The sequence below is a fragment of the Engraulis encrasicolus genome, chromosome 15, assembly GCF_034702125.1.
Source record: "Engraulis encrasicolus isolate BLACKSEA-1 chromosome 15, IST_EnEncr_1.0, whole genome shotgun sequence".
Lineage (NCBI taxonomy): Eukaryota > Metazoa > Chordata > Actinopteri > Clupeiformes > Engraulidae > Engraulis > Engraulis encrasicolus.
The window spans coordinates 19,694,191-19,708,944 of record NC_085871.1 but is presented as its reverse complement, the minus strand read 5'-3'; the positions used below and the strand labels follow the sequence as shown (position 1 = coordinate 19,708,944).

Below are 14,754 nucleotides of genomic sequence, written 5' to 3'. Positions count from 1 at the left end.
CTCACCTCCCTGTCCACCTCGTCACAATGCCACTTCCACACAATGCCACTCCCTTGTATCCACTCCTGGTCAGCCATGAATCATGAATCACAAATCAGTCCCTCCTCGACTCAAACCCTTCCCCATCACTCCACCCACTCTCACAATACACCTCCCCAGAGCCATCGCAATACCACTTCAATAGCCTATATCCACTCCTGGCTAGACCTCAATGGCAGCAACCCCCCCTTCCGCTTTCCCCCCCATCACTCCAACATCCCTGTAGCTCCCCTGTCACCACATAGCCACAATAATGCCACTCTCATGTAGCCTGATTCACTCCTGGCTAGACTTCAATCGCAACCAACCCACCAACAGCACCAACCCACCTCACTTCACTCCAATATCCATCCTCCACCCCCTGACCACCTAACCCCACCCCTGGCCAGAACTGAATCACAGAAACAACCCCAACCACCCCACCCCAACATCACACCAACATCCATCCTCTACCCCTTACTTACCCAAGGCCCACCTGACCCTACCCCTGGCCAGAGCTGAATCGCAGCAGCATCCACCCCCCTCCCATCACAAAAATATCCATCCTCCCTTGTCGTCCACCTCTCCACAATGCCCCTCCAATACAGCTCATTCATTCCCCTCCGAAATGCCACTCCCATATACAGTGCAGGGATGCACCGATACACTTTTTTTCCCCCAATGTTCCGATCCAATCCCGATATCTAAATTTGGGTATCTGCCGATACCGATACTACTCCGATCCAATACCAAAACCACATAATATGGGTTTGGGTTTCAACTTGAGGTAGCCCCAAGTAGATAATTTGGTCAGAAAAGGAAGTCAGAAGAACAGGAAATCAATCAATACGTAAAAAGTAACAATCCCATCCCGAAAACTAATATGCAAGTGTTAAGATTTCAAATTAACATTACACCTGGCTCATGTCAGTATCGGAAACTTTGGGAAAATTCCGATCCGATCCGATCTCTGAATTGTGTTGATATCTGAACCAGGTACCGATACAGTATCGGATCGGCCCCATCCCTAATACAGTATCCCTTCCTGGCTGAACCTAAATCACAACACACCACCCCCTCCACCCTTCCCCATCACCCCACCCTCCACCTCCCCTGTCCACCTCTCCACAGTGTCCCTCCCCATATATATCCATTCCCGGCCTCAACAAAGCCCTCTTTTCAGACCGTCCGCTTTCACCGTGATCCGTTCTGAATGCCTCCCATTCCGAAAAGCAAAGCGGCAACGTGACTGTACCCCCACCCTGTCCGCGTGCGTATGTGTGCGTCAAACCAATGGCATCTCTTTCTTTCTCTTTTTGTTGTCCTTTGGTGTGTGTGTGTGTGTGTGTGTGTGTGTGTGTGTGTGTGTGTGTGTGTGTGTGTGTGTGTGTGTGTGTGTGTGTGTGTGTGTGTGTGTGTGTGTGTGTGTGTGTGTGTGTGTCACCAGTGCCATCTCACTCTATATCTACAACTCTGTGTGTTTATGTGTGTGTGTGTGTGTGTTTGCGTGTGTGTGCGTGCATGCAGGTCTGTCTGTGCCTGTGTGTGTGGGAAATATACAACAAACAGACAAGGCCGTGGTTTTCAAGCATGCGCGTAGAAAGTACCACAGATATGGAGGGAATATGTGGTCTCACCAGAGACACTCTGTAAAAAGCATGGGTGACAACAACAAAAGGCCTAAAGTGTGAGAAAAGCCATAAAGCACAACCAAACATCACACACACAAAGATCATAAACGCCATACACACACCAAAAGACAGACACACACACACACACACACACACACACACACACACACACACACACACACACACACACACACACACACACACACACACACACACACACACACACACACACACACACACACACACACACTGCAGGTGGAAACACATTTGTTACACATAGGTGCTTTGGAGACTTTGCTACTGACCACACACACACCAGGATCATAAACCCCACGACACCACACCACAACACACACACACACACACACACACACACACACACACACACACACACACACACACACACACACACACACACACACACACACACACACACACACACACACACACACACACGTGTACTTAAGAGACTTTGTTACTGATGTGTAGCCTTGCTCAATGCACAATGTCACCATGGAAACTATGAGTCACGGTTGTTGGCAAGCTGCACCCTGAAGAGAAGAACAATCCAACAGAAGACGCTATGGACGTGTGTGTGTGTGTGTGTGTGTGTGTGTGTGTGTGTGTGTGTGTGTGTGTGTGTGTGTGTGTGTGTGTGTGTGTGTGTGTGTGTGTGTGTGTGTGTGTGTGTGTGTGTGTGTGTGTGTGTGTGTGTGTGTGTGTGTCCTTAAACCACCCCACAGGGTAATTACATTGTTATTACAACTCCTCCGTATGAGGTGTGATGGCATGAAAACCTTTGAATCCTACCACTGTGTCCAGTGTCCTCCTATCATTTAACTCTATCTTGGGAAAGAAATTGCAAAGGGAAAACCATGACACGTCTAAAGTAGGCTGTGCTGTAGGTAGTGGTGAAATTGTGTGGGGGGAAGTCAACCACACACCTGAGATAACAACTGGGCTGTGGGAATAGTTTGGACCGGTACAAGTGTTATGCTCAATCTGAATACAGTGACTAATGTTCTATCTTGAAAACATTGGGGATGGTCCAGCTGTGGCTTAGTCGGCTGGGCACTGGACTGCTACACCGGCTACCCGGGTTCGATTCCTGACCCTGGTCATTTCTCGATCCTCCCCCATCTCTCTCTCCCACTCATTTCCTGTCCCACTCTTCACTGTCCTGTCTAAATACAGTTTAGACAAAAAAGAACATTGGAGATGAAGTGGGTTTTTCTTGTGTAGCAGGGAAGTGTCGGCACCAACAATACTGAAGACTGTCCCCTGGAAACCTGGTACGTCTGGCCCTGGCCAGCCATCTGCCTGGCTGGGTATCTATCTGCAACCCACACACACACAAACACACACGCGCACATGCACATACACGCACAAGCACACTTATCCGGCTATTCTGATTGTGCAAAATCTAATTGTTTGGCCCACACACCCAGGCCTTACCGCAGAGAGATCCGTTAGATAGATCAGACTACCCCACTCCGACACACACGCGCACACACACACACTATATAAGCTGTCTGAACAAGTCAAACAAAATAATGTAGTGTAGCGGGTGCTAAAAGAGTCCTGTGCCTTTAATGAGAGGGACTCTCGTGAACGCGCGGGGGGCACGAGTCAGGGGGTGTGCGAGCCGCGGGAGAGAAGTGAAGTGAAAGAAGATAAAGTGAAGCCTGAAGTAGATGCGTCTGAAGTGAAGTTCAGCCGGGTATCGTGGCGTGAGTTAATATTGAACGAGCTACAGTGAATTTTCAGTTCGTTTATGTGAAGTAGTTTTACTGTTGTGTCGTTTCGTTTTTGTCAAAAAACGTTTGTTTTGTTAGCGTGCCGAGTAACGGTCCTGGCGTTGGAGTAGGGAGCTCCTATTAGCTTGTTGAGAGTAAACGGGAACGGTGGTACTGTATTTCGAGGAACAGCGCGGTGACACCAGGAAGGGTGTAAAGGTGCGTGTGCCCGTTATACTGACCAATTTTATCCATAGTTACTCTCTCATCTTAAAGTCGTTATTTTTGTTTTGGTTTACTCTTCGCCGTATCGATAGCTATCATTAGCTTCGTTGCCCTCTCCTCCTGAACGTTCTGAAGCTACAGTTGTCCTGTGAAGAACGGAGCGGGTTTCCCTAGAATCAGACTGAGTGTTTTACCCTGCCATCCAGTCCAGCATCGTGACGGGATTTGGTCGTGGGGTGGTAACTATTCACACACACACCACAACACGTACACTCACCATAACATTCGCCGGGTCACCTGGACTGAACTGAACTGAACTGCTACTCGTGTTGGCCCGTGCGACGTACACACACACACACACACACACACACCAGGCCAATATCACTCGCAGGGTCTGAACTGAACTGAACTGAACTCGCGTTGACCCTCGCGACACACACGCGCCCATAACACTCGCAGGGTCAACTGGACCGAACTGAACTGAACGCGCGTTGACCCTCGCGACACACATCCACACATGCACACACCCTGATACAGGGAGAGACTTTCGAGCCACTGAGCGAGCCTCCACACACACACACACTGCTGCCAACAGTAACGATACAGTGATTGATGTTATTCTTTCATGTCGTGTATGTTCTTGTGTAACCCACTGTGAAGTGTGTACTGCTGTGGTTTACAAATCTGTCAGGTATGGTGGGATATGGTTATCATTTTACATTGAATGTTGTTATTTGAGTGTTGATGCTATACATTGAGTGTTATTACCAGAAGGGAATTCTTATGCCTGGTTGAGAAAGTGTTGTTAATACTTTTAATTATATATTGAGTATTACTACTATAAGTGAATTCTTATACCTGGTCAGAAAGTGTTTTGACACTTGCTTTTATTACATGTTGGTTATTATAACTACTGTTTCCTTGTCTTATTAATTTAGTAGTGTTACATGTGTGTCATATAATTAGTAGTTACTCTATCCTGGGGGTAGGGGCGCCTCACTTGGGTAGCTGGTTTAGGATAGCAGTGGGGTGGTGACGGGTGGGCTGGGACACACCTCACCACATACACCTTCAGGCAGGCACCGGACATTACTGGAGCCCACTGTACCAAACCCGAGGGAGCTACCCAAGACAAACATTGCTGCCAGTCTGGGAGTAGTGAGGCCATTAGTATTGGGCGTGGGGGACCTAGATCCCGTCCCGTCCTGTACTCCCCACGGTACGAGATAATTAACCCCTACAAGGCGGCGGTATACTCCCGTCCGCTACATTTGGCGTCACGAACAGGATCACCCATAGTGCAACATTTTATTAGTCACCAGTTTAAGTCACTGCCTGTCCCCTGTCATAATTAGTGCCATTCCGAAGCAGCCATGGAAGAATTACAGAAACAATTTGAGGAATTGCAACTGAAATTCCTAGAGCAGTCCAGGCAAGTAGCTTTGCTGGAACAGGCCAGGACCGACCAGAAGGAGGCTCTCGCAATGGCAAAACAGGTCATAGAGCAGAAAACGCCAGCTACTGTATACATTCAGAGAGACAGGAAATGCCCCGATTTCAGTGGCAGTCAAGGCCAAGATGACATGTGCATAGAGGAATGGGTTGCGGCCGTGAAAACACACTTGGCAGTATGCAGAACCCCAGCAGGTGACCAAGTCGAACTAGTCAAGCAGCATCTAAGGGGCGAGGCTAAAACGACAGTGAAACTCGGTCTTGAAGAAGAGACATCAAATGTTGAGGCCGTCTTCAAACTCTTGGAGGAAGTGTACGGCGATAAAGTTCCAGTGGGCATCAGACTGAGGGACTATTATGACCGAAGACAGATGCCAAATGAGAGGATACGGGCCTACGGCTACGACCTCCAAGAAAAGCTCCTCCGTTTAAAGCGCCGTGATCCTAACTGCATTCCGAGCCCAGATGTCATGCTTAGAGAACAATTTCTGTTGGGCCTTAGAGATGACAACCTGAGGAAGGAAATGAAAAGGCAAGCAAAAGAGAAGCCAAAGCAGACATTCAATGAGCTTATGCAAGCAGCCATTGATTGGTCGGAGGAGGAGGAGATATCCCAGCCCCCTCGCGACAAAAGCCACACGAGAGCTGTCAGTAGTGTGGCTACAGATGCAACGCCTCCAGCCTTGTCATTGCAGGCGCTACATGAGTCTATCCAGAAGATAGCCGTCCGTCAGGATGAGCTCTACCAGATGGTGAACGCTCGAGGCCAAGGGGGACTGCGAGATGAGATGAAGGCCAGGGGTCCACCACTGAAGGATGGGGCTGGGCAGTACATTTGCTACACATGCAACGAACCAGGGCACACCAGTCGACACTGTCCCTTGAACCGGGGAGGACCTGCGTTCACGCACCCTCCACTCCGACGTGAGGGGCCATCAGGAGTCGGGGAAGGCAATATGGGAGAGCCTACACAGCGGAGCCCCGGTCCACCAGCCATCAGGAGTCACCGGGCTACGCAGACCACCGGGACTCCAAGCGAAGGTGCCTTTGGGAACTGTCTGACGGTGGTAGTGAAAATGGCCGGCATCCCCACAGAGTGCGTCCTGGACACTGGGTCAGAAGTCACCACCATCCGAGAGTCCCACTTTCGCCAGCACTTTGATGAGTCCACCCTGTCTCCAGCCCAAGGGGTGCGGCTCACCGCAGCAAATGGCCTGGAAATCCCTCTCCTCGGATGCCTGGAGGCTGACGTGCACTGCATGGGGAGGTCGGTTGGCCGAAAATGCGTATTCATACTGAAAGATGAAAATCCTGCTGTGGAGGACACAGAGGGCCTGCCTGGCATCTTGGGCATGAATGTGCTGAGTGACCTGAAGGAGTTCTTTGGTCCTTGGGAGGGATTTCAGAGGATGACCAAGTACCATGGATCGGAGGCCAAGGTCCACAGAGTGACGCGTGCAATGAATGCTGAGAAGACCAGACAGAGTGCAGTAAAGGCGGCTGTGGGAGGTTTCAGCTGGACGGAATTGGAGGGGCAGCAACAGAAAGACCCTCTTGTCCAACCCGTTCTTGCAGCTGTGCAAAGCCAGCGAAAGCCCACAGGGGCACACCTGCGTCATGTCGATCCAAGGCTCCGGAGACTGTTCAAGCAGTTTGATCGGCTGAGCCTCCAGGAGGGCGTCCTGTTCCGGTCCATCAGGAGCCCGACAGATGGAGAGGAGATCAGACAGCTTGTCGTTCCAGCGAGTTTGCAGCGCTGGGTGTATGAGGGCCAGCACAAACATGGTGGGACTTTGGCTGGACAGTGCACCTTAGAGCTGCTGAGACAGGGCAATTATTGGCCCACTATGTGTAGAGATGTCCTGGCATGGGCTGCAGAGTGCGAATGTTGCCCTCCGGTCAAGGACATTTGCCCTGGCGCGGCACCAGGTGAATTGAGGAGAGGGGCTCATGACCTGAGGTCTGCAGGGGGCCCCATCCAGTCGGGAGACCGTGCGGCCCGACGTAAACACTCTCACCGAGGTCGAAACCGGATGGGACCCAGGGGGAAGCAGACCAAGCAATGCCAAGGTACCGGCCCTGTGTACCCGTTCCGGCCCCCTCTCTTGAAGAGAGACCAACTAAGACTTTGCACATTCCCAACCCATGCACACCAGCCCACTTCGAGCTCCAGCTCTGCCCCTGACATCCTCTGCCTGAATGCCCTTGCACCCACACACCACACCCACACAACAGGGGTGGGCATAGCTGGGAACCTGAGTCAAGGGGAGGGGACAAGTGGGGCTGGTAGGATCATACAGGGTGGGATAGAGCTTATACGTGGGTCACATGCAGGTGGCGATAGGGAAGGTGTGTTTGAGCCTAGACGCTCTCAAGGTTTAAACAAGGTTTAAAGTTGCCAATGTTTTGAATTGATATGTGTTCCTTTTGAATGTTACCTATGTTTTAATGCTCATGCGCGTACCTACCAATGTGTGAATAGGCCTACTTACCAGTGTTTACTTACCTGTATCGATGTGGTCCCTGAGGATGTTCAATGTTATTTTCTGCTTGATGTAATGGAGTGATGCAGACAGGTTACTAATGTTTTATCTTGTTTTTTTGTTGTGCTTGTCTTTCAGAAATCCCGTCACCTTTTGATGCTGGATGGTATGGCAGGGTTTCGCAGGGGGGAATGTAGCGGGTGCTAAAAGAGTCCTGTGCCTTTAATGACAGGGACTCTCGTGAACGCGCGGGGGGCACGAGTCAGGGGGTGTGCGAGCCGCGGGAGAGAAGTGAAGTGAAAGAAGATAAAGTGAAGCCTGAAGTAGATGCGTCTGAAGTGAAGTTCAGCCGGGTATCGTGGCGTGAGTTAATATTGAACGAGCTACAGTGAATTTTCAGTTCGTTTATGTGAAGTAGTTTTACTGTTGTGTCGTTTCGTTTTTGTCAAAAAACGTTTGTTTTGTTAGCGTGCCGAGTAACGGTCCTGGCGTTGGAGTAGGGAGCTCCTATTAGCTTGTTGAGAGTAAACGGGAACGGTGGTACTGTATTTCGAGGAACAGCGCGGTGACACCAGGAAGGGTGTAAAGGTGCGTGTGCCCGTTATACTGACCAATTTTATCCATAGTTACTCTCTCATCTTAAAGTCGTTATTTTTGTTTTGGTTTACTCTTCGCCGTATCGATAGCTATCATTAGCTTCGTTGCCCTCTCCTCCTGAACGTTCTGAAGCTACAGTTGTCCTGTGAAGAACGGAGCGGGTTTCCCTAGAATCAGACTGAGTGTTTTACCCTGCCATCCAGTCCAGCATCGTGACGGGATTTGGTCGTGGGTTGGTAACTATTCACACACACACCACAACACGTACACTCACCATAACATTCGCCGGGTCACCTGGACTGAACTGAACTGAACTGCTACTCGTGTTGGCCCGTGCGACGTACACACACACACACACACACACACACACACACCAGGCCAATATCACTCGCAGGGTCTGAACTGAACTGAACTGAACTGAACTGAACTCGCGTTGACCCTCGCGACACACACGCGCCCATAACACTCGCAGGGTCAACTGGACCGAACTGAACTGAACTCGCGTTGACCCTCGCGACACACATCCACACACGCACACACCCTGATACAGGGAGAGACTTTCGAGCCACTGAGCGAGCCTCCACACACACACACACTGCTGCCAACAGTAACGATACAGTGATTGATGTTATTCTTTCATGTCGTGTATGTTCTTGTGTAACCCACTGTGAAGTGTGTACTGCTGTGGTTTACAAATCTGTCAGGTATGGTGGGATATGGTTATCATTTTACATTGAATGTTGTTATTTGAGTGTTGATGCTATACATTGAGTGTTATTACCAGAAGGGAATTCTTATGCCTGGTTGAGAAAGTGTTGTTAATACTTTTAATTATATATTGAGTATTACTACTATAAGTGAATTCTTATACCTGGTCAGAAAGTGTTTTGACACTTGCTTTTATTACATGTTGGTTATTATAACTACTGTTTCCTTGTCTTATTAATTTAGTAGTGTTACATGTGTGTCATATAATTAGTAGTTACTCTATCCTGGGGGTAGGGGCGCCTCACTTGGGTAGCTGGTTTAGGATAGCAGTGGGGTGGTGACGGGTGGGCTGGGACACACCTCACCACATACACCTTCAGGCAGGCACCGGACATTACTGGAGCCCACTGTACCAAACCCGAGGGAGCTACCCAAGACAAACATTGCTGCCAGTCTGGGAGTAGTGAGGCCATTAGTATTGGGCGTGGGGGACCTAGATCCCGTCCCGTCCTGTACTCCCCGCGGTACGAGATAATTAACCCCTACAAGGCGGCGGTATACTCCCGTCCGCTACAGTAGCCTGCCATTTTTTGCGTTGTTATCTAGATTTGGCAGAATCTTGGGACAATTTAAAGCCACGGCAGCTAACCTAACCTAATCCAAACAGTACATCCATACAAATAGGGTTGGTAGTCAAATGAGCTAAATGAGGCTCCGAAGGCCTCCTCAGGAGCGCGCGTGAAGGTTGTGGAAGCCGCCGCACGTGACAACTTGCTTAACCAAAACAAATCTGTGTAGTCGACACAGGTGCGCAGGATTTTTCCACTCTGATACATAACGTGCTGTAAACTATGGCTGATATAAGATTGGAGTATTGACTTCGCATTAAAATCAAATGGCGATGCATGATTAAAAATGAGCGGTTTGCCTTGCCCTGCCCTGCAATAAGATAATTAAGTGATATAATCTTTACAACCACAGTGATTAATCAAGGTTATGTTATGTGGTATGCTGAGTAATTGTGTGACTGCGGTAACAGTGAGCGATTGGTTAGGGCCAGACCACTGTGACAGAATGCCTGGGCGACAAACAATGCATGCGCGCAAATGGTGCCATCCTCCCAGCCCCATTCAGACGGACACATTCACAAGGAGACTGACGGGAAGCAAGTGCCGGAAAAAATATGTTTGCCTAAGGTGAAAGGGAAGCGTCTACACCAAGTGAAACGCCCAACGAAACCATTTTCTAATGTGAAGTGCTTCTTGAAGCCGAGGTTTAGGAGCTAGTCGAGGGGAGTTATGATAGAACACCGCAGTGCACCGCCGCCGCCATCTTATTTCGATCTGGCAACATCCTACTGCTTGTCCTCGACATACTGTAACATGTTGGCGAGGAAATGTTCTTTTATCTTGCGCGACCACACAGTGGTCTTGAAACACATGACTTCCAGAAGTAGAACTCGGATGTTGCTGAAATATAGGCTCAAATATAAATATTCGTCTCCCTAAACACGCCCACAAATGTAAAAGGAACGTGGGGTTGGTCTGACAGGAAAACATTGCGGAATGGATCGGCACGGCATGCGTTTTCAAGGAATCTGCCACTTAACGAGCACTCAAAACTGAATCTAGTTCTATGTTTAAAACACTGTATAGGCCTACTACAAAGAAGCTATTTGTGGTAGTCAGCAATTGAAGCAATAGAAGCCAGGCATGCCATGTCATTCGGGGTGTGGATGCGACGGTGATGCATGGTTATGCTTCACAACGCAAACCTCTAAGCTGTTTATAAGCTTGCCTTGTACTATGCACTGTTGACGTTCAGAGAAACAACTCAAATATGGAAGTGATACAGAGGTAGTCTTACAATCTAGAAAACAATGTGCCTTTTGAAATACATGTCAGTCAGGGGGGGAAATCCACATCAGCAATTTCTTGAAACATCCGCATCATCCCGACCTTAGTTACAAGAGCATTTCTTTGGCAACGATAAAATAATAAATGCCTATCCTGGTGCACACCCACACAATTATGAAGTATTACGACAGGACAGGGGCGGGCTAGTGGCTACTTCTCTTCGCCGAAAAGGGTAGCCTATAGGTAGCAAGAGAGCTCTCCCACTTGATTGCAAAGCGCACAGGATTAAACTGGCCTAGGAGCTCTTCTGATAAAGTCCAGCTGCTCTGATTTAACCTACTTTGCCAACGGAAAGCTACAGCAACATGTCATGTTCTACACTATGGCCATTTTCTTCCTCTGTGTAATCTACCGCTCAAAGTCTAGTTCTAAAGCATTAGAACTAGATGCGTCGGGAATGGGTAGTCTGGTTGCCAATGCACAAGGCTACTGCAGACATTCCAAAGCAGACAAACGCGTGTTTTTCCAACATGACCTTTTAAAACACAGCCCCGTACACCAACAACTGAAAACAACAGGGTAATTTCGCGTCCACAGATAAGTACAGACACTGGGGACACGGTCAGAGCAGCTCGTAAGGTCTCTCCATGTAATCCCGTTGGTTTTCCTCTACCAATTTCATAGCCTATGTATTTTCCTTACCTCCAAACACCATGCCGTGGAGGCAAGCATCAGCAGGACAACGGCAATATGTTCCCCCATGCTGACTTCTTCTTCACAGCGCCTTTAGTATGCGGTGTGCCCGGTACTAATAATATAAAGTTTAGCTTGGTATTCGCCCTGCTCCGTTTCCGTGTCTCCGTTCCTAGTGAGAAATGATGGAGACTGATAGCGAGGCGGTACAGCTGCTAGCGAGCCAGTCACCTGACCGGACAGCGAGAGAATGGATTCGTCTGAAAGGGAGGGGGCAATGGAAGCAACAATACCCTTCCCCACACACTCACACACAATGGATAGAGGAAACAAGACAGAGTGACACACTATCCAGTTTATCACATCTTGCATCGGGGAAACATAACCAAAACATAATTAAACATTACAGTAGGCTACTTATGTATTTTAGTTCTGTCCCTATGGAACTTCATGATTTTTAAATTGGATAATCTCTCTCTCTCTCTCTCTCTCTCTCTCTCTCTCTCTCTCTCTCTCTCTCTCTCTCTCTCTCTCTAGGCCTATAGATAGATAGATAGATAGATAGATAGATAGATAGATAGATAGAAAGACGACTGGGATAATTGAGTCGGGGCAGTGGACCAGGGTATCTCTGGCTTCGCCACCTGGTGGTCAATTAAGTAGGCTGCGCCATCTTACCTCAAAGAGCAGCAGTAGCCTACAAACCCCATTTATGACAATAGACCAGATTTAGATTTAAAAAATATCTATATGGTATGAAAACGTAGGTAAAAGTGTTTTTTTTTATTGTAACATGTAACGACTATAATAACAACATCATAGCACAGTAGTACACAGTAGCTTTTTGACAAATTATAGGCCTGGGGGAGGGGGAAAGCCTATTCACATGACTGCTGTGGTGCTGTTGATAGCGGTACGCCCAAAGAACATCATGATGAAAATGAAAGCCATGACCTCATTCCCCACTGGAAATGTGTTATCACACAGCACACCACAGCATGCACATTTACACACAACAAGAAACTCAACCCCCCGGCATAAAACCCACCATTCATCACACGTGTGTTGCAGGCAGAAGCCATGACAACAGTGTCCGGGGAAGAAGTGTGTGGGGACAGTGTCATGCCCAGGGTACCTGCAATCACAAGGGGGGGAGGATGGAGGCAGGCCTGGATTAATATAGTATAGTATGCCCTTTATTATCCCGCCATGGGGAAATTCATTTGTTGCAGCAGTAACATAGAGATTGTGCAAAGACAGCAGACAGTATACATACAACACAGGACCAGGAGGTTAAGAAGTATATGTAGCATAGATAAAAAAGAGATGTTAAAGAAAATAGAAATGTCTCTGTTAAAAAAACAACAAGTACATTAGTGAAAGTGAAAGTGTATTTGTAAAAAAGTGCATTAGCAGCTTCATAAAAAGGAGGAGAGGGGGCTAGAACAATAATAAATAAGTAAGTTAAAAAGATAAAAAGACCATCACTACCACCATCACCAACACCACCACAGCACAGGCTAGATATGGCTGCAGCCTATGGGCAGTAACCTGTAGCCTATGGGGCCCCTGCCCGTCTTAATCTGGCCCTGGATGTAGGGGAGCATAAATCATCACTCCCCACACCCTCCTGTCAGTGTCAGGAATTGGTCTGGCTGTGTGAATGTTTACTCACCTTTATAATTGAAATCTAGCTTGGCTACCGCCATACTATATCACAACAAGTGAGGTATAGTCTGAGAATCTGAGCTACAGTAGTTCTACCAATAGGCAGGCCAGTCAGAAGGGGAGAATGGAGGAGAGCACCACTAGTCCATAATAAAACATACCCAGGTATCTTTGAAACAGACCAGCCCCTCACACAACCTCACTTGCTATACAACAATCATGACGGCACAGTCTACTGAATACATTAAAGGGACACTGTGCAGGAAATGGTCAAAAAGGGTACTGCAACCATGCTGCTCATTGAAACTGGGTTGCCTATTGCCAAATTCGATCTTTTCATGAAAGTTTACTAAATAATAAACTAATATTTTCTAGTATGGCCCAAGTGCAGTCTGTTTTACAGCTAAAAATGGCTATTTCTGGAAATTCAAAATGGCAGACCATGGAGAAGATCCCCCTTTTCATGTATGAAAAGTGCAATTTTTCCAGCCATAATGAACACTTTGAATTTGATGGTGGTGGTATATTCATGAAAAAGTGTAACATTAGTGAATGGGTAGCATAGATTCTGGAAATAAACAACAAAAAATCCCGCACAGTGTCCCTTTAAGGATGTACCAATGAGCCACCCCGCCTATATTGCCGGCTGGTCTCTGAGAGGAGGAGGAAATAAATAAACAAACACGCACGCCAAAAAAAAAATGCATTGGCCCCTGAGGACTGTCGGCCCACTGGGAAATGCCTGTATGCCGGATTAACTGTCCAGCCCTGCCTTCGTCCCTCATGCGGGCTTCCTTGCTTGTCATCGTTCCCCATACCCTCCGGTCCATGTTAGGAACCGGCCTTATGAATCTCTTCTCACACCTTTGAACCGAGACTGGCTGTCACCAGACTTTACCACAAGTAAGATATAGCCTTGGGATCATGTATTCATTTTCTTATGGGGGAGGTCAATCTAATCCAATACTATCTAGGCTTGATGGAATACTGGTTTCTCATCTGATGGTAACATGGTGGACCTGCAAACAATCTGCAGGTTTCCATTTGTCTAATTATATATGTCCTGCCTTCTTTCCAGTTCTGTGGTTGAGATCCCCAACTCAGTCGAACATTTCAGCAGGGCTGGGAATTCAGTTATCAGAGGAGGAATGAGCAGGGAGATGGAAAATACGGCATCATTACTTTCAGATTATGTCTACCACGCTCTCCAGAAATGACCTGGGGTGCATATCTCGAAACCAAAGTTGCTTACTACATTAGCTACTTTGTTTTTTTCAATGCATTTTCCCATTGGCAACTACCAAAGTTGCTAACAGGCTAACAACTTCATCTTTGAGAAACTCACCCCAGTACTGTTGCTACATGCGTAGTTGCAATGTAGTAGTAGTAAAGTAGGCCTAACACCAATTTCTCAAAGTGTTGTCTTTCATTACAATGACAATTTCTCTGCAAACAGCAGTAAAACTCAAGGCTGAGGGGCCGCCACCCATGGAATGTTATACTGTGATAAACACAACCATAATACACACAGGATGCACGTCACATGTGACCCACTTAAATCAATTGTGAATAGTAAGGAGAACTCAACTGACTTAAGTTGTGATAACACAAGCTTCAACACATGTTCCGTTAAGTTTTCGCTGCCTACATTTGTATCCACTTCACAGTTTGCTTTGAAAGACTTGAC

At 47.7% G+C, this 14,754-nt stretch overlaps 1 protein-coding gene across 1 annotated transcript in view; it reads right to left on the bottom strand.

Annotated features, from left to right (window-relative positions):
- appa (amyloid beta (A4) precursor protein a) overlaps positions 1-11,612 on the bottom strand; it is a 62,497-nt gene extending 50,885 nt beyond the window's left edge. The window contains exon 1 of the mRNA XM_063217190.1: positions 11,409-11,612. Within this exon, the coding sequence (XP_063073260.1) occupies positions 11,409-11,468 (60 nt within the window). The 5' untranslated portion in view covers positions 11,469-11,612. The remainder of the gene's footprint in view (positions 1-11,408) is intronic.
- Between the last annotated feature and the right edge of the window lie 3,142 nt (positions 11,613-14,754).